A 21048-nucleotide genomic window follows, 5' to 3' on the forward strand; every position below is an offset into this window, starting at 1 on the left:
ACGCATTTCCTTAGCATCTCTCATCACACAGCTACTGTTTTTTTTTCTTTTCCCCTTGGGATGAAAACTTTTAAGATCTACTCTCAGCAATTTTCAAATATACAAAACGGTATTTTGAACTATAGTCTCCATGCTCTACAGTATTTTCCCAGGACTTATTTATTTTAAAACTAGAAGTTTGCCCCTTTTGTTTTTAAATGATATCATGAAGGCAACTTGGAAAAGCTCAAGATAAACTCTGAGCGCCAAAGCTTGGGAAGTACTAAAAAAAAAAAACAATGCGTCTTGAACAGAAAGGGACTTGCCAGAGCAGAAGCTCAATAGGGTGGCAGCTTTCAGGGATAGAGCTGAACAGAGAAGCCTCTGACATACTGCCCATGTATTGTGTGCAGATAGAATGAAGCTGTGGGAAAATATAAGGTCCCTTCTCTTAGGAGATGTTTTGCATCCTTGTAGACTGATCTTTACTGAATTGTGCTTTTTGAGTGTCATGCTCTATAGGATTGATATGGACACGTTCCAACAGAACCATTGCTCTGACTCAAAAAAACCTGAAGTTTCTGAAGCATGCACTTTTCTTGTAAGATTGTGGGAGTATTTTAAATCAGAAGAATTGTTTGATCTAATGCTCCAGCACAAATGAGTTAGTGGGCGGCCAACTGCTGCTGTCAGAATATAAGGGAGGAAGTCCATAAATGTTCAAATGACCTGAAACACAGTAGCTACGAGGCCTATTGTGCATGGCAGGATAGAGAATCTTGCATAGTCACCCAGGGGGCCACCCCGGGTGGACTTGATCAAGACATTAAACCTCTCTGAGCTTTTATCTTCTGCATGATAAGATGGTAAGAGAGTTGTCATGAGGAGCCAGAGAGCTGAAGAACTTTCAGAACAGAACAGTGCCTGGCACAGGAGAAGCAGCTATCACTTCAACTATAGAATTCTATTCCATGTAATCTCAATAGATGTTATCCAAAAAACAGTCTTGTAGTCAAATGTCCGGATATACCACTTTAAGTAAGATTAAAAAAGCCTTCTTTCCCCCCTCACTGCAGTACTTCTCAGAGCCTTTAAAATGTTGATATGCAACCTGAGTTTCAAGATGGTGGTGTCCAAGTATAGACCATTTGACACGAGGACCCTTTTTGCATAAGGCAGTTCACAAGACTAGAAAACACTGGGTGAATCACAGCTTGCATTTCCAAGCATGACACATAGTGTAATATAATTGGGATCTCTTATCAGGATATACAGAACTTTAATTGTGAAACCTATCAACACTGACAATTACCAGAACATGCTAAGAATCTGCGACTCCTTAGTATGAAGCATTCACAAAACCTCAAATTCCAGTATGCTGTCCATGTGGGTCTTTTTCAAAATGTTAGTATGGTAGGGACACCTAATAAGAGATCTACCTTTGCCACAAATTTTTAAGTGAATATTATATTACTGTCGGTTGTAGGAAGATGTTGTACAGCAGATCTCTAGAGTGTACTCACCTTGCACAACTAAAACTTTATGCCCTTTGATTAGCAACTCCCCATCTCTCCCTCCCACCAACCATGCAGATTTTTACATCACTTACCCGAGACCCTTTTTCAGGAAAGCACTGGCACACTGTGCAATCTCTTCCTCCGCAAGGACCCACAAACTTCTTTCCACTCTGGAAAGTGAAGCATCTGGTTTAGTAAAGCAATATTCTTCACTTAGCTAGGTACCTGTTGTGTACATTATAACAAACACCTTGCTTTCTCTAACCCATGAGAATTCCACAGTATACTTTGAACTTTGGATCTGTGAAAAGAAAAGGCTAATGTTGATATATAAAAAGGCAAAGAAATTACACTGTGGCTTGATAAGAGGGAAGATGATTATGCGAGCAAAATAAAAGTTCATGTGAGCTAGCATTAAAAAGAAAGAAAAAAAAAGCCTGCTTCTGAACCCACTTTTCACTGGCCAAAATCTTCTGTAATGTCTCTCTCCTAGCAAGATATCACTTACTAAGTTGTGCATAATCTTAGAGTATAAGTTATATGGTTAGGAAAACTAAGCACACAATGGTGTCTCACTTAGATTATAAATTGGCCTGCTTTTTAGGACCCTCTTGCTTCCCCTCCAAGAACGCTGAGTCCTTCCTGGTCACTGCTATAGTCACAGCTGTGGACTTCATGTGACAACTGTTTCCTGCAAGTTGCTGAAACTCCAAGAAGGGTCTTCTAATGTGTCTCTCAACCAGAAAGCTCTTGAATTTGAATCATTTGGGCACTTTCTCCACTTCTCCCTAACTTCCCTCCAAAATTTTCATTAAGAGTTACTCCACACTCACATATTTTCTTAATGTTCATGCTTGCTTCCACCAACACACACACACACACACACACACACACACACACACATCCCTTGGGAAGAATCAGCGCCTTGTTCCCACAAATCCTCATTGTCTATATCCAGAGTCATCTGTCACTTCGGTACAAAAGCATAATCCTAGAGTAACTGTTTCCATAAATTGACCCCTTAACAACAGAACAGCCACCATGAGGCACTTGCAGTTGACAATGGACGCTGAGCATTCCTTCAGAGCCTGGGGCCGTGAATTGGGAGGGAATAGTGACAAAAGCAGCTCCAGATGCTAGGAGCTGAGAGTGTGGATAGGAAAATCAGAAGGGCACCAGGGATAAACTTCCCCTAGTTCATCATCTTGCTGGTCCAGGCCTCACTGCAACTCTTATGTATTAACCATACATTTCTATGATTGATAGATCTTTTACACCCAAGGCTATAAATTTAAGCTTTTATGTCAAAGTACGGCGGGGAACATTAAAACATTTGAACCAATAGTTCTGATGGAGAGACCTCTATACATACATACACACCTATGTGCATAAGCATATATGTAAATACATCTGAGTAGTGTACATAGGAATATATACATGTGTATACATACACATGTGTATATGAATATGTGTATGGGAGGGAAAAGAGTCTATCCAAAATGCATTTTTTTCAATCACACAATTTAGACCTCTTTTTTATGGGAAAATACGCTCAGAGGCAATCCAAAAAAAATAAAAAAAACTTTAAATTGAGCATTAATAAAAAAGACATTATTATAAACAAAACTCCTTAGGGTCATTGAAAGTATATAAGAATGTAAACCTTGACAAGAGTTAAGTTAAAGAATGTATTTGAAGTTTCAGAAATATATACCTCTTGAGGGTTGAGTCACACTGTTATCTATGAATGCAGAAACATCAATTTCAAAACTCTGATAAGGTGAAAAAAAAATGAAATAGGCCAGGTCCAGGACAGCATGAAAACACATAAAATAACTAGTCTGAACACTTGGGTTCACTTAAGGTTGGGATTCATTACTATGTGTTCAGTGGGATATCAAAACAACCAGAAAAAGAAGGCTGGCTGATTAGCTGGCTTGATAATAAAGGCAAGTTTGTTCTCTTATTGTTTGTTTGTTTTGGCTTTTTTTTTTTTTTTTAACTTAACTGTGTGCCAAGCATCACAGAGATGTTTGTAGCAAAATTACATTTCAGGAAATTATCATTTTAAAATAAATTAGATAAGTTAGCAGATTCTAGTAAAGAAAAAGAAATAGTTGCATATAAAGCTTTGATAGTGATAAGAGAAAAGGCAAGAGATAATTTCAGTCTCTGAAGTTCTTCTACGTTACTTGTTTCCCAATAAATGCCACCTTAAAAGGGGGAGGCATTTGTAAAAGAAGAAGCTGCATCTCAAAAACAGATCGTGTCAACCCATTTGAAAAAGATAAAGACCATACCCCAGACAAGGCAACATTTAATGTATAAACCATATTCACCAGGAACACACTGGCATTCTCAAAAACTAATGTTCCTCTTCAAAAAGGAAAATGGAAAAGTTCCTATCCGTTTTATCTCAGATATTTTTAAACAAATTTATCTTGAATAAAAGGTTTAAGAAGTTATTAATTTCTAGATTAATAACCAGTCCTACATTTCTGCCTCTATTTTTTTCTTTTTTTAAAAAACAACATTTGCACAAAAACTAAAAGTTCAAATAGGGCAAAAGGATAATGGAAGAAGAAATCTTCTTTTCCAACTCAGGAGAGGCAGTCACTGTTCTCACTCAGGGTCTGGATAGTTAAAAGCATGTTCATGCCATGATCACATACACACACACGCACAAACATATGTGCACACAAGTAAACATACACACACACATGTACAAACATGCAGACATACACATGCACACACAAACCCACGTGTACACCCAGGCATATGTACGTACACACAGATGCATTCTTTGGCCACTTTGGTCTTGTTTTATTTTAACCCAAAGGGTGTATTTCTCTGTACCTTTCTGTTTTCTTAATCAGACATCTTCAAAATCATTCCAATTTAACAGAACCCCTCTCCATCGCATGAAGTACCATAGCTTGTTTAACCAGACCTTCTTGATGGGTGTTTAGCTATCTCACGTCTCTTGTTACTCAACGCTCCCGAGAAGCCAGTGTTCTTGGGCATTTTCTTTATGCCCAAGTCAGTATAAATATATATGACAAATTCCAAAAAGGAAAATACCTGTGTTCAACAGGATTATACATTTGCAATTCGGATGGATAATGCCAAGTTGCCTTCCATAGCTACTGCATTGATTTACATCACCACCTTTCAAACCCAACTACAGTATAAGCTACTTTTGGGGCAATATCTCTAAAACCTCTGTACAGCACAACCCACTAGGAGGGTCCAGGCTAGAACAGTCTGGTTCAAGAATTTTATTCACTCATACAGAGCATAAGAAACAAAGGAAGTGAGGGGCGCCTGGGTGGCTCAGTGGGTTAAAGCCTCTGCCTTCGGCTCAGGTCATGATCCCAGGGTCCTGGGATCCAGCCTCACATCCGGCTCTCTGCTCAGCAGGGAGCCTTCCTCCTCCTCTCTCTTTCTGCCTGCCTCTCTCCCTACTTGTGGTCTGTCTGTCAAATAAATAAAAATCTTTAAAAAACTAAAAATAAAAATAATTTAAAAAAAAGAAAAAGAAACAAAGGAAGTGAAATTTAAGACTGTAGACTCTTACAATAGGGAAAAAATAATGTAATACAGAAATAAACATGGAGAAATCAGGTAAAAAAAAAATCCAGATATATAATTTTCAGTGGGTTTCCATTCATTATTTCAGATGAGGCTCTCAAATGCGTGTGAACTATGACTGCTTGGGGAGAGCTTCTGATTCCCTTGACGCCTGTGCTTTCTGTTCCTGACTGGTAGGAAAAGAACAACAGAAGGCAACTTCCTATTTTAACTGGCTTTGAAAAGACCTATGTTATTAACTTAAATAATCACAGAAATTAGATTGGATAAATCCAAGCTAGAGAGGATGCACAAATGGAGATGTGCTCTATAGTGACTAAACCCATGCAGCTGTCTCAAGGTCTACCTTACAGGGGGTCCATGGTGTGATTTCCCAGAAACGCCTGGGGTGGGGTTTAGTAATTCTGATTCCTCAGTGAGGAAGCAGAAGAAAGAGATCTTTTTACAGAATATTCTAGGCTTCTCTTTCTCCAGAGTCAAAATGTTCACATTTAATCTTATATTTCTTGATTTAATCTTGAAGTGACCCAGCAGCTTCCTGCCCCTCTCCAACAACAACAACAACAAAACAAAACAAAAAATAAACAAAACAAAACAGATTTTAACAAAAGATTATGTCATAAAATAAAGAAATCTCCAATATGTTGGCAATTATTTGCTAAGTAGTCTTGACTATAAAATAGAAAAGAAACCTCAGAGTTCCCCTAGCCCAACCCTTCACTTTGCAGATGAGAAAGCAGAGTCCCACCGAGTGACTTGTTTGAAACAAAAAGATTTATAATGAGAGTAATGCATGCAATTAGAGTTAATTAATGTACTTACCCCATATACATGTTGTACAGAAAAGAGGATGAACATAAGTGACCTATGAAATAGCAAAAAAAGGAGATTAATTTAAACTGTTCATTTTCATGCAAAACAAACCAAACAGAGAAAGAACAAAGGAATAAATCCCAGAAAGCTTCTTTTTATTTCTAATAGGCAGCTGTCATCTGTGACAAGATAAATGTTATCCTCTCTCTGGATGTCATCATTACCTCCCCTCTTGCTAATCAGTCAAGAAGTACTCACAGCCATTTAGTGGGGTCCCCACTGGGTCTGGGGTCCTGGGGATACCCTGAAGGTGAGACCCAGATAAGTAGCTGGGGGAAGAGGGGCGACTCTCTGAATGAAATGCAGAGGAGTGAAGGAAGGAGGCAGCTTTGTTCAGAGACAGTGCAAAGACCAGTGTACCCTGGATGACATGAAGGGGAACCAACTGGAAGGAGGGAGGAGGGAAGAAAACCTATCTGGACTGGGGAGATGGTTTGGAAGGGAAGGAAAATAATATGAACCAGTTAGGGAAGAGCTAAGTAGTTCAGATGGTCTCCTCCATCTTCAGAACCAGCAATGGCTGTCTATCCCTCTGGCCTCTCTTCCATTGTCCCATCCCTTTTGCCTCTCACTCCCCTTCCCCCTCTTTCACGTCTAAGGACCCTTGTGATTACACTGGGTCCATCCAGATTACACTGGGCCCATCTCCAGAATAATCTCCCCAAGGTCCGATGATGAGCAAGCTTAATGTCATCCACAAGCATATTCCCTGTCGCCCTGTGACAGAACACATTGTCAGGATCCAGGGACTAGGATACGGACCTCCTCAGGGGCTGTTATCTTGCCTACCATACTAGTGAAGTGCCCTCTAGTATCTCTGCTAATTAGAGGGCCCCTCCTGCACTGGACATCAGGAAAGTTTTTACTATTTGAACCTAGTAAGAGAGCACCAATCTACAGCCTTTAGATGAGTGTCTTTCCCATTGGAGATGATGTGGTGTGATTCAGGGAGAGCAGAGAGAATTGGTGTTTAATAAAAATGAATCACACACAAAAAAGCAGGCGTAATGCATAGATTTCTGGAAAAATTTGGCTTTTTGACATATGAAACATTCAGACGATTCATAACTATAAAACCAACGGTTAGGAGAAATTATTGAATAAAAGCAAGTCATCGCACTAAGGACACTCACCAGGGATCTGTGGCCAAGGGTTTGATCCACCTGAATGAGCACCTTACTGACGCCATGTGCATGGGTTACTTCAAGTCTTGGTACTTAAAAAAAATTCTGTCAGGTTTCTCTTCTCTTCCAGAAGACTCTGACTTATAAGTGAAGTTCTATGTCCTGGGTTTAAAGTTTGGATATGTTATATATAAAACAAGGTGTAATTACATATAAAAAAGGGTGTAAGACACAACATTTTAAATATAAAGATACCTTTTAAAATACAACATGCATTATAATGTTGAAAACAATGACTTTCATCATTCATAGTAATGGAAATATTTTCTAAAAGGGGAATGCAATTTTTTTGATGAGAATCTTAGTGATGATTAAACAAATAAATATCAATTTCATTCTTAGAAATAAAAGTAATTTCCAGTTATTTATGTCATAAATATATTTTTGAGAAGTGAAAAAAGGTATATGTAATGCTTGTATAAAAAATTATTGCTTCATTTTGTTAAGCAGCATTTTCTACTACATAACATTTGTCCTTGAAAATCCAAGTTAAAATTCCCTTGAGTGAGTTTTTGTTTCGTTTGGTTTCATTTTGTTTTTTCACCTTTGAAATTAGGAAAGTGACCGTTTAGTATAGAAAGAAATACTTCGCACACAACAGCAAATATGTATAAAATTATTTTTATGTAAAATGGTACAACTTCTATGGAAAACATTTTGGCAGTTCCTCAAACAGTTAAACACAGAATTACCATATGATCTAACAATTCCACTCCTATGTATATACCATGAGAACGGACACTATGTTCATGCATAAATGTGTACATAAACATTCAGAGTAGCCAGAAAGTGCAAACAACCTGTATGAATGGGCAAGCAGAATGTGCTACATTGGATTTGGCAATAAAAAGGAATGAAGTACTGATAAATAGATGAACATTGAAAATGTTCTATTAAGTGAAGGAAGTCACATATTATATAATATCAAAAAACCCAGAATAGGCAAATCCATGGAGACAGAAAATAGAGCAGTAATTGTCAGGGGTTGGAGGAGAAGAGAACTGGAAGGTCCAGTTTCACCTTTGAAATTAGGGAAGTGATGGAATGTTCTGGAATTAGTGGTGTTCGTTGTGCAACATTATGAATACTCTAAAAACCACTGAGTTATAAACTTTAAAATAGTTCCAACAGTGAATTTTATTTTGTGAATTTTGTCTCAATTAAAAAAAAAGAAGAAAAAAATATTTTTACTCCAAGCCTCTTTATCTTTGATAAAAGATCTCTGGCTTAAAGGAATGTCTTGAAATTGGAAGTGTCTTGAAATTGAAATACCTCATCTTAAAAACTCTGGCTTCTCTGAAGACCTGTACCAATGAGAATTGGGTAGAGAGAGGAAAACTGGGAGTATACACCAGTATTTATGGGAGACTCGTTCTCCACGTAGGTGGGAGAACAACATTCCATGATACAGTTTGAAAATCAAGTAGGAGAATCCGCTGAGTGCCCAAATCATTTCCCATCCTCAAATCCATCATTTTAAATACTTTTTGAAGCTGCATTCTGGGAGCAAGTCTCAATAAAACAAATTATTGATTTGGAAGGAATACACAAATTGGCTTGAATCATTCAAAAGGTACTCAATATTTTAAACAAATAGGAGTCAAAAATTAAAGAAAACAGGGGCATTTGCTTTTAACCTCCAGACAGACACATGATGCAATTAATCTCCAAACATATTGTGATAAAGGGTGTAAAAAGGGATTTTATTAAAACCTAGTGTTGTTATGGTCACTTTCAGAACAAGAACGCCAAATCAGGGCCCTAACATTTAGGAGTTTCTCAATACAATTTGTAATTGGATGGCTGGCCAGTTGGGTACACAGGTGGATGGACAGATGGACCAATCCACAGAAATCTAACTAGTCTCTTGGGAGTGAAAGGACCTTGCTGATTGGGAGTGCCATTGCAGCCTCATCACTGTGCACTTAGTAAGCCCTGTGACGACAGGGATTTTGTCTTTTTTCTATTCACAGTTATCTCTAGTGCCATAATAGTGCTTGGAACATAGTTAGACATATATATTTTTTCATTCATTGGATGAGAATTTACAGAAGACACTTTAGGACCTTTTGAATGTGAATCAAATATATTTAATAGAGGATATAAGATAAGGCCAACTTTGTATACACATGGGGTGAGGGAGAAAAAGGAGAAAGAGGGTGATGGAAAGAGGGATCATACAGCCTTGGGGGAAGTGGATGGGGAGGAAGATAATGATGCTAATTACATCAGGGACCCTCTGCTAAGAGGGCTGTGCACATCGAGTCACTTACTTCACCACAGTTTAGTAAGAAAAGTATTGGTTCTGTTGTAAAAGAAAATCAAATTAGGTCCATTTAAGTAATTGGTGCAAAGTCACAGAGCTAATAAATGGTAGAACCACGGGTTTTTGACTCTAATATGTAACCCTTCTCCTAATAGACAACTAAGCATGGCAGCCTGCCTATGTCTGGTCTCCTACCCCCCAGGAATGGTTTTTAAATTATGCGTACCTCATCTCCTTTTTTTTTTTTTTCTAAACCAAATTAACATCTAAAATTTTTCATTTTCTCTTTAAACAGTTACAAAGTATAATTTGGAACATTGTACATGGTGACCTATAAAATAAAAACAGTTGCAACACTATTTTTTGTATTTTTTAAAAGATTTATTTATTTATTTGATAGAGACAGAGACAGAGAATGAGTAGAGGAGGGGCAGAGAGAGAAGGAGAGAGAATCTCAAGCAGAATCCCCACTGAGTGTGGAGTCCAAAGCAGGGCTCAATCTTACGACCCTGAGGTTACAACCTGAGCTAGACACTCAAGAAACAAGAGTTGGACGCTTAACCGACTGAGCTACCCAGGTGCCCTGCAACACTACTCTAGATGTCGCCAACCGACCATCATAAGAATAGATCTCACCAGCATCAGTTTAAAATTCATGCACACAACTTCTTTAACAGCTAGAAATTTTACACCATTTTTCTTCTTGAATTCATATCTCCATTCCATTCTCATGTATATTGTAGTGCAATATATTTTTATATTTGGAAATCTTATGTTGATCATCCTATCATACTTCTCTGCAACAAAAATATGTATATAAATTAAGTGCTTTTTATGTCCTATGATCACAAATCTCTAAGTCTTAAAATTATTTTGGGGCACCTGGGTGGCTCAGTGGGTTAAAGCCTCTGCCTTCAGCTCAGGTCATGATCCCAGGGTCCTGGGATCAAGCCCCATATCAGGCTCTCTGCCTGGCGGGGAGCCTGCTTCCTCCTCTCCCTCTCTGCCTGCCTCTCTGCCTATGTGTGATCTCTGTCTGTCAAATAAATAAATAAAATATTTTTAAAAAATTATTTTGACTGAATTTGCTTGCCATAATGATAAGTAGTATGTAATCCACCAAAACCAGATAAATTTAATTTTTTAAAAGATTTTATTTACTTGAGAGACTGAGAATGCAGAGGGAGTGGAAGAAGCAAAAAACACCACTCCTTCAGCAGGGAGCCTGACCTGGGCTCGATCCCAGGACCATCAGGCCATGACCTGAGGAGAAGGGAGACAATTAACCAACTGAGCCATCCAGGTGCCCCTAAATTCATATTTTGATAATTATTAAACACATTACAAATGAAATTTTACTGGAAATGTAGTTGGCAACGAATGAATTGGGCTTTTTGGTTTCTCAAATAGTTTATTTAGCCCAGATCAATAAGGAGATATGGTCAAGAAAAGAGTCAGGTCAAGCAACAGTTCTGCTTCCATTTTAGCTTCTTAAAACTGTAAATTCTAATAAATCTATTCACAGAAAAAAATAAGCTGTGAATGGAAGAAATTTGTTCTATATATCACTCAATGCTTTGAACTTCTCCTGAGTTGTATATCAAAAGCAATATAGAATTCATCATCAAGAATCATTTTGAGTGATCAACTATCTGATAAGTCTTCCCTCAATTGTGATGAAAGCAAAAAGTTGGGAACCACCTGGCCCTGGGATGTGGAACCCGAGAGGTTGAGTGCCTCTGTTCTCAGCACCTGCCTTTACACTGCTCACCATCTGGCCTGCAAACAGTTCTTGCCTTGGGGCAAAGCAAGATGGTAACCCTTGGGATGACTGGGGGCGCGGTTATACCTATCTGGTGGAAAGTAGTAGAATGAAAATTATGAAGGGGTTGGTGAGAACCTGAACCAAAGGCCCATCTTTAGATAGAACAATTGTAAGAACAAATACCTATAGCAGTTGAGAATCTGAAATTGATTCCTTTACTTGATTTTCCAAGCTGCTTGCACAACTCTTAGGAATCTTTTTGTGTCTTGGGGGTATATGTACCTCAGCTTGAAGGTCTCTGCTCTAGATGAACTTCCAAAGGGGGTGTGTGTGTGTGTGTGTGTGTGTACATATATATAAATTTATAACTGTTCTCCTGTCTAAGTTGCATCATAGCTGAGCAGAGGGCCCATCTCATTATCAGCTGGACACCATGAACACTGGTGTGCACAGTGCCCTATGGTTCACACAGGAAATCCACAGTAATCTGAGAGGATTTTCTTTGTTGCAACTGCTTATGTTAAGTGCATGAAAACTTCTGTCTCAACCAAGCTTTTGACTGTACCAAACAACAAACAAAAATACTCTCACTCAGAACACTGTCCTTCTGACCTACCTTCTCACAAATACATGGCTCTGTCATCCCGTGGGACTGGCCAAAGCAGTGAGTTTTCAATGGAGTCTATTATTAGTACAGAAAAAAAAAAAAAAGCTTTAACAACCCAAAGTGCTGTGCCACTAAAATGTATGCAAATAGCAGCTCTGGGAGACTGCCTACCCAGGAAACTTCTACCAAAGTTCTACACCTTTCAAAGGACACACTTTGTTTAGCCTACTGTTTTTCTCAGGAAAGGAGAATTCTCCACAAGCTGCTGCATCACGATCCACTCAGGCACCAGCTTCAACCCAGCTAAGCAAGGGTGTGGCCAGATCTTCATTACCCACCACATCATGGAGGAGGGGAACCACCTCACCCCAAGGTAGTCCAACCCAGAGCTTGACTTAGAACTTCTACTTGGAGCTGGGAAGGATGGCACAAGAGTATGGCCTGGATCAGTCCTCTTGAAGAGCTGAAATTAGGAAAGAGGGAAAGGGGATGAAGGAGGAAGGAGGGACAGGAGCCATTCGAAGGCTGGGACACGTCAAGGTGAAGGACAAGCCTGAATTTAGAGGACACAGATATCCTCAGTAATCATAAAAAGCTATTTTTAAGAGAGGAAAATGCAAGAAGAGAAAAACAGAGGGTCTACAGTGAGAGAATGAAAGACGAGCTCATTCCCAAGAGCTGCCACATTTTTGATGCAGGCTTATGGTTTGTTTCCTTTACCTGAGCAAACCGACCTGTCCAGCCAAGTCTGACAAAAGCATTTCCCCATCCCCACAGCTGGTTCCAACCTGTGACACCCCAACAGAAGCTCTCTTGGAGGTTCCACCAGAGGCTGAACATTAGCACCCTGAGCCTTCGACATAGGCCTCACTCCACAATCCAAGGAACGTGCCCACACTCTCTCCCAGCCTCTATTTATTTCAGTCGTTTCTAGAATGTAGATTCAATAAATGTCATTAGCTTCTCTTCCTCCAGCTCCCTGGGCTGATTTTTTTTCTTCACTACTTTATGAAAGTTCCTGGACTCCAATTCCTTTGGGACTTCTTATGAGTCTCTGCTCGATGTTTTTCAAATACTTTGTCTGGGAACAAGATCTGAGATCTTCCAAATCATTATTTCTACTACAAGGAATTTGTTTTCTCTGCAGCCCAATCTTGAAAAGAAATATACCCTGCTTGGGTTCTCATCAACTGGGGGATGGGGGTGCACAATGGCCAAGATTAGAGGGCCAGATTACAAAAGACTGAGTATGAGAATCTTCCAAGTCACAAAAAGGTAGTATGAGTACAATGTACTTTCTTTTCCCAAGTAACATTAAGTCTTTGAGCTCTTTTTTATAACAATATTTTTGTTCTTTCAGTGAAATAAATTCCTATTAACTTAAGGTCTATATGTTCTTTCCTTTGACCTTCTGACACAGAGCTATCTGAAGACTCTCCTTCCAAGGCAATTTTTTGTGTGTGTGGTCTGAACACCTATTTGTATATACCTTTATCTTTCCAAAATAGAATTCCTAATGGCTCATCTTTGCAAAGAAATAAGCAAAAGTCCTCAAAGGATAGAAGGATAGTGCTCCCAGGAAAAAAATGACATGCTCTGTCCACCTTGGTGGCTGGATATCTGCCTTTGAGGTTTACACTTTCCCTGTTAAGAGATGACCTGACCTTTCCCCAACATTCAAGCTGATTATTTGGTTTCGGTCTTTTGACAATCCCATATTCTTCAGACTTTCAAACAGTTCAGGTTGGTTTGAGCTTTTTTGCAAAAAGAGTCAATCTCAACAAATATCACAAGGTTTTTAAAGCAGGTCATGAATCTGGGTGGTCCATGGATCACCGGAATGTGGTTGGAGCTCCATGTTCTCTGAGAAGCAACATGGAAAAACTCTGAGAACTACTCAAGTAAATTCTTGAGAATAACTCAGTTCCAACTTGACCAGAATGCTGTTGGATTAGGACCAAGCCCGCCCCCACCTTGCCCTCCCTCCAGGTTCAGTTGAATTGTTTAAGAGTGCTGCAGAGTCCTCAGTTGACCTTGGAGTTCAGTTTGCTAGTCCGGAGCCAACCAGACCATATCTCAGTTAACCTACTATTCTGCCAACATAGGCTTTTATTATCATTTTCTCCTTGAGAACTCCTCCCAATATCAACAGAAAAGTTGACAATGACCATAATAATGTCACCACTTGGAACCCACATGGAAGTGACATATGTTCCAAAAATATAAATTGATTTTCATAACCAAATGGGCCCTGTACCTCCAAGTTAAGAATGACATTCTTGACTCAGAATGTGGTATGTCTCTTGCCAAAAGCACTAATCTCCCAGGTTGCTCTTGGTCTATAATTTTCCCTTCAGGACAGGACTGGGGTGGCTCTATACGAATTCTCTGGAACTTTTAGACCTCTGGGAACTGTCTTTGTGTTGAGCTCTGGTAGTAACACCCTATGATACAGAAGGCAGGGACCACCCATACTGTGGGGCTGTCATTTTCAGTGACTTCTCCCTTCCTCCACAGATACAGTCTGCCTCCTTCTCCTGGCACCATGTGCTCTCATGTTAGGGATAAAATCAGGCTCTAGAGTTAGAAAGACTTGTGTTCAGATCTTGATCACTTAGCAGCATAACCCTGAGCAAGTACGTAACTCTTCTGAACTCCTGACTTCTCAGCATGTGAAGTTAATCTTGAAGAGAATTACATGAGTCCAAATTAGCACCTAGCATAGTGTCTGGCACAGTGGTTCAAAAAATGTTCATTTCCTTCCTTCCTAATTTCTTCTAGGATGAAAAGATCTCCTGTATAAAATATATTAGAAAAGGGTTAGAAAATTGGGAACTGGATCAAGCCCGGGCAGAGCTTAGAAACGGGAAGATTGATCTGAGGAGGGAGGAAGATCTGGGGAAATGAAAAGAGGGATAAGCTATGACAGTCCCTCCTAAAGTCCTTTTAAACATGAGGAGAGAGAACTTATGGAGTGGGATGAATCTTCAGACAATCACAGAGTTAACATAAGTTGACTCTGAGAGGACAACAGGAAAAAAGTTGACATTGGGTGTTATCAACCAGAAAGCCAGCTCCTTCTGTTGTCACTGCTACTAATGTTCTCCCCACCCTCACCCCACTATACACACACTCCTCTTAGACCTCCTTCTCTTCTTCTGCCTTCTTTTCCTTCCTCCTCTTCTCCATCATCACCATCATCACCACTATCCCACCATAAGAAAGTATAATGAGCAGCATCTCCAGAAGGCCACCTAGGTGCTAAGCACTGCTAAGGGCTTAACACAGATCTACAACCTTCACAATCATCCCATGAGGTAAGTAATATGATTACTTCCCTTTGCAAGGAAGTTACACAGGCAGTGAGTGGCACATCCAGGATTCAAACTCCAAGGCTTTCCCTATTGACCATTATACTACACAGCTTCAAAAATACATGCAAATTCCTGGATAAGCTTCAGGGATTTGTGTCTGGGAAGAACAACTCTATTCTCCAATACAGCAGCAGCCATGACAGTCAATTCTGAATGCAGTGGTGCACTATGATACAAAGACATTCATTTTTGGTGAATCCCAGAAAACCTGAATTCTTGCGGGAAGGTCTTTATGTCTGGAATCTCAAATCTGGGAAATCTTATCGAATAGTTGGGGGTCTTAAAATGTACCATTTCTATCTAGAACGTAGAGAAGTCAATTATTCAAGCATATAAGGTAGCTATGTGGCCAAAAAATGAAGGAGATTTCCCAAAAGTGTCCAAACGAACTTGAATGTTAAACAGAAATACTAGAGTGAGCATGCAACTTGTTCCAAAAAAGAAGGAAAGCTGTGTTTTGGTGAGAAGGAGCACAGTACTCATAAAACTCTTATGTCTTTTCTGAGAAGAGCTTAACTTCCTCCTTTTCCTCTGGCTTCATTCTTATCTTCTGCCCAGTGTCCATCTGTCTTGCTTCCAATAGGAGCTGGCTCCTAGAAACTCAGAATCTCCTACTGGGTGTCTTCCCTTGGGATGTCCTGGAATCAGACTTCTCTAAGAATGCTTCTGCCACTCTGAAACCTAATAATTATCTCATCCCTCAAAGCTGGGCTTCAGAGCTAGGCCATCCCACAGTCTACTACAGACTATAAGAACACATTCAGAGTTTCACTGTGGACATTATGAATCAGTAAATAAGAGCACAAAGCCAAGGCAGTGTGCTTGATATTGGATGAGGATGATATGTGGGCAGAGTAGCCAAGACAATTAACAGCTAGAAGTTTCACAAAATCATACAGGATTATTAAAGTAAGACTGTCTCCCTGTTCTAAAATTTTGAGAGAGCGCCGAATCCTAACCACTAGACCACCAGGGAGCGTCCCTGTTCTAAAATTTGAAAGTGAATTTTTTTGAAACTTCAGAAATTAAGGATAGAAAGAGGTCCACATTTTTTACAACAAAAATATCAAATATATAGAAAATAAAATAATTCATAGAATCTTGATTTTATATGAAAATCACAAGATTTGTAAATTCAAATCCACTAAAATGTAATAATGTTTAAAACTTGAAGTGATTTTCAGTTAACTTGCATTAACCAAAATTTTTTTTTCTGGAATTAATTCCATTTATTTTTGGTGCAATATAAATAAATACCTATGATTTTGTTCACTCAAGAAATATCTATCAATCTCTCATTTAATATCAAATACCATCTGGGAACTGCAGATATGAAAATGAATTTGATTTGCCTGAAGTAATAAAATATTACTCTTAAACAGATTGGGAAAAGTTAAAGGCATATATTACAATCACTAAAGTAACCACTAAAAATAATGCAGAAAGATGTAACTAGAAGTTGATATAAAATTCAAATAGAATGCTAAAAAAAAAATTGAATAGCACAAAAGAATGCCAAAAAGAAGGAAAGGGACAAAAAATAGGTGAGAAAGATAGAAGAGAAATAGAGAAATGGCAGAACTAAATATGGCCATATCAACTACTTTATATGAAAATAGGCTAGAAATTCCTATTAAAAGGCAAAGAGTGTCACACTGGGTTTAAAAAAGAAAAAAGGTCAACTATATGCTATAAGATACACATTTTAGATTAAAAGATACAAATAGATTGAAAGGAAAGGCTAGGAAAAGATAACCACACAAACAGTATACATAAGAAAGACTGGCTATGTCAACAGCACATAAAATAGATCTGAATATATAATTATGATCAAAAAATTAACATGACAGAAAGCTACAAATATTATAAATATATGGACTTCATAGCAGAACTTCAAAATACCTGAAGCAAAAACTGAAAAACTAAAAGAAGAAATAGATAAATTCTCAAACATAGTTGAAAACTAATGCTTCTCTTGGTAACTGATAGAACAAGGTAGAAAATATCAATCAAGACACAGAAGATCTGAATAACACCATGAACCACTTTACCCTAATTTATTTACATATATAAGACACTACACCCAACAACTGCAAAACATATATTCTTTCCAAATGGATGTAGTGTGTTCAAGATAGACCCTACACCAGACTATAAAACAAGTCTCAGTAGGTTTCAAAAGACTGAAATCTTGCAGAGAATTGAATTAGAACTGAACCATAAACCATCTAGGAAATGTATTTCCTAGTATTTGGAAATCAACACTGTCCAAATAACATATTCATCAAGGACAATATTTTGAACTGAATGATAATAAAAACAACATAGAAAAATGTATGGGATACAACTTAACTAGCCTAGATAAAGAAAATAAATCTACAATTGTTCATATCAGGAAAGAAGAAACATCTAATATCAATGATCTGAACCCCTACTTAGAAAACTAGGAGAGGAGGATAAATTAATCCTGAAGTAAAGGCTAGGAAATAATAAAGGTAGAAAAAGAACTCAATAAAAGAGAAAACACTCAAGCAATAGAGAAAAACAAAAGAAACTCTAAGCTGGTTCTTTGGTTTTTTTGAAAAGGTAAATAAAATCAATCTTCTTGAGAAATTACCAATGGTAAGAAATGACAAAAGGGAAAACATTATAGATCTACAGGTATTAAAAAGATTGTTACAGAATCTTCTGAACAATTATATGCCAATAAATTTGACAATGTATAAGAAATGAACAGATTTCATGAAAGATGAATATTATCAGAACTGACACAGGAAGCAATAGAAAATCTGAATAGCCCTATATCAATTAAATTCAGGATTAATTAACTGAGTCATTCATAACTTTCCAACAAGGAAAACTCCAGGGTTAGCTGCCTTCACTAGTGAATTCTATCAAATATTTAAGGAAGAAATAATATAAATTCTTCACATAGACTTACAGAAAATAGAAGAGGGAACACCGGGCAACTCATTTTATGAGGCTAGTATTACTCAGATTTCAAGGATATTACAAGATATTACAAGAAAACTACATGAACATAGACTCATGAATTCATGAACATAGACTCAACTCTCCATAGCACAACATTAGCTAATAAAATCCACATATATATATATATATATATATATATATATATATATTCAAATTATCTAGGATAGTATAAGCTATTTTTTAAAATAACAACAACAAAGTTGGAGAAGTTACATACCTTGATTTCAAAGCTTGCTCTAAAGCTGTAGTAATAATGAAATGTGGTATTGGTGAAAGAAGAGACATGTGCATCAGGGGAACAAAAAAAAGACCTAAATGTAGATGATTAATTAGTTTTCTATCTAGGTGCTAAGACAATTGAGTGGAGAAAGAGGTCTTTTCAATGAATGGTGCTGGAACAATTGGATAGCCATACGTAAAGGAAAATTTAAAATAGATCCTTGCTTCACACCATATTCCTAAATTAAGTTGAGATAGATCATTGACTTAAACCATAAAAATATAACAAAAAAGAAAACATAGGTGAACTCTTTGTAACCCTATTATAAGTGAAGATTACTCAGATAACAATAACAACAAAAAAAGGACAAACAAAATAAGAAAATGTTAATGAACTGGGCTTCAGCAAAAGAAAAATATTTGTATTTCGAAAGACACCAATAAAGAAATGAAAAGACAAGCCAGAGAATGGGAGGAAATATTTATATTAAATATATCTGGCAAGGATATTGTGTCCAGAATATGTAAGTAACTATTATGACTCAACAGTAAGAAGGGAAACAATTAATGTTTTTTAAATGGGGGAGAAGATTTGAGCAGACACCTCAAAAAAAAAGTTCTACAATGGTTAAGTACATGAAAGATATGTAGCATCGTTAGTTATCAGGCAAATGAAAAGCATACTGACATACCACCGTATAACTACTACAATAAAATGAGGAACATTGAGGACACCACAAGAATGCGCCACAAATATGTGGAGGCACTGGAACTCCCATACATTGCCGGCGAGAATGCAGAATGATACAACTCCTTTGGAAAATGGTTTCTTTCATAATTAAACATACATCTAGCCATTTCACTTCTAGGTATACATTCTAGAGAATTGGAAACACATGTCCACACAAAGCCTTGTATAAAAATTTTCACAGTTGGGGCACCTGGGTAGCTCAGTGGGTTAAGGCCTCTGCCTTCGGCTCAGGTCATGATCCCAAGGTCCTAGGATCGAGCCCCATGTCGGGCTCTCTGCTTGGCAGGGAGCCTGCTTCCCTTCCTCTCTCTCTGCCTGCCTCTGCCTACTTCTGACTCTGTCTGTCAAATAAATAAATAAAATCATAAAATTTTTTTTTTTTAATTTCACAGGAGCTTTATTTGTAATAGTCCCTAACTTGGAAACAAATCAAATGTCCAACCACTGGTAAGTGGCACTTAAAAAGCTGCTATCCATACAATGGAACCCAACTCGGCAGCAAAAACAAACTGCTGTTATACTCAACACAGATGGGTCTCAGCATCATTCTGCTGAGTCAGAGAAGCCAGACACAAAAGGGCACATACTGTTTGATTCCATTTATGTAAAATTCTAGAAAATGCCGAAGAATCTGCAGTGACGGAAAGCAGATCAAGGTTTGCCTAGGAATGGGAGTAGAGAAATATGGACCACAAAGGGGCAAAAAATGAGAGAAAAGTTCTGTATCATGACCTGTATCATGGTTTCACAGGATGAATGCAACTTGAATTGTGTACTTTAGGTACTGTTCTTTGTGCAAAAATTATGGTGCAGTAAATTAATTTTTGTGCTGCATTTATTACATTAAAAAAGTCACCCTCTGTCCCTGCCCTTGTAATGCAGAAAAGTAACATGCCGTACAAAAAGTTGATTTGGAACCACTCTATTCTATTCTAAACAGTGTGAAATTAGCTGTAAAGTAGACAGAGAAGGGTTTCTGGCTGCTTTAAAGTAAGCAAACAGGATCATGTATGTGATGAACATTACTAACATTCACCAAATATTTCCAGCTCTCTTTCCGGGCACATGGTAGACTTCATTTCCCTGTCACTTACAAAATGAAGTGTGGCTAGTGAAATGTGAGTGTGTAAGTAGTACGTGTCCCCTCCAGGTGGAAGCTTCTAGAGCAGCTTCAGATTTGGCACATTCTCTCTCCCTTCCAAAGAGATCAGAAAATGTGTTGCATGGGAATTTCTAGGAGGTTCCTGAGTGGCTATGATAAGCAGAGGATCTTCCCCTTTCTCACCTCCTCACACTCTGTGATGAACATGTAAGGAAAATGGGGAGAAAAAAATCTTGTTACCTTAAGCCTCTGAAATTGGGAGACTGCTTATAAGTGTTCCAGAAGCAATCTGTCCTTTCCCACACCACGTGCAGTTTTAGGTGGAACTCTGACAATGTTTTAGAAGAAGGGTTTCAGAGAGAACTTGCAGGGGATGAGCTAGAAAGCTATTGATGAGTGCAGTACTAGGCCATGTAAATCCTGAGGGAACTGATGACATCATTCAACTTCATTCATTTAACAACAGTAAAGAACTCCAAAAAGACCCCTGCCCTCATGGGGCTTCCACTCACATGAGTGAAGCAAACGCTATGCATTTAAGCACTGTGTAGAAAACAAACATATTGTGATGATGAAAAAGGGCAAAGTAATAATATCAAGCTTGTCAGAGGCAATGACCACTTGGTTTAAAACCCTCATCTGCTTTCAGTGTAAAAAGTAGAGGTCTCTGCTCTACATCCCCACTTTACTTTACTTAGTACATTGGATGGGATAACTGGGTGATGGGCATTAAGGAGGGCACATGAGGTGATGAGCCCTGGGTGCTATACCCAACTAATGAGTCATTGAACATTATATCAAAACTAGTGATGTACTTAGAAAAATA

General features: G+C 38.2%; 1 protein-coding gene across 9 annotated transcripts in view; it reads right to left on the reverse strand.

Annotated features, from left to right (window-relative positions):
- COL4A4 (collagen type IV alpha 4 chain) overlaps positions 1–21048 on the reverse strand; it is a 121219-nt gene that overhangs the window by 96767 nt on the left and 3404 nt on the right. For 7 of the 9 annotated variants that reach the window (XM_045078801.1, XM_045078803.1, XM_045078798.1 and 4 more), the window contains exons 2-4: positions 7094–7246; positions 5910–5952; positions 1589–1666 (exon numbers count right to left, since the gene is read on the reverse strand). In XM_045078801.1, the coding sequence (XP_044934736.1) occupies positions 1589–1666; positions 5910–5952; positions 7094–7155 (183 nt within the window). In that variant the 5' untranslated portion in view covers positions 7156–7246. Of the gene's footprint in view, positions 1–1588; positions 1667–5909; positions 5953–7093; positions 7247–11791; positions 11858–12149; positions 12246–21048 lie in introns of all 9 variants that reach the window. The other 2 variants (XM_045078800.1, XM_045078799.1) reach the window with 2 other exon arrangements.

This window comes from Mustela putorius, unplaced genomic scaffold, assembly GCF_011764305.1.
Source record: "Mustela putorius furo isolate JIRA1106 unplaced genomic scaffold, ASM1176430v1.1 tig00000275_pilon_pilon_pilon, whole genome shotgun sequence".
Taxonomy (NCBI): Eukaryota; Metazoa; Chordata; class Mammalia; order Carnivora; family Mustelidae; genus Mustela; species Mustela putorius.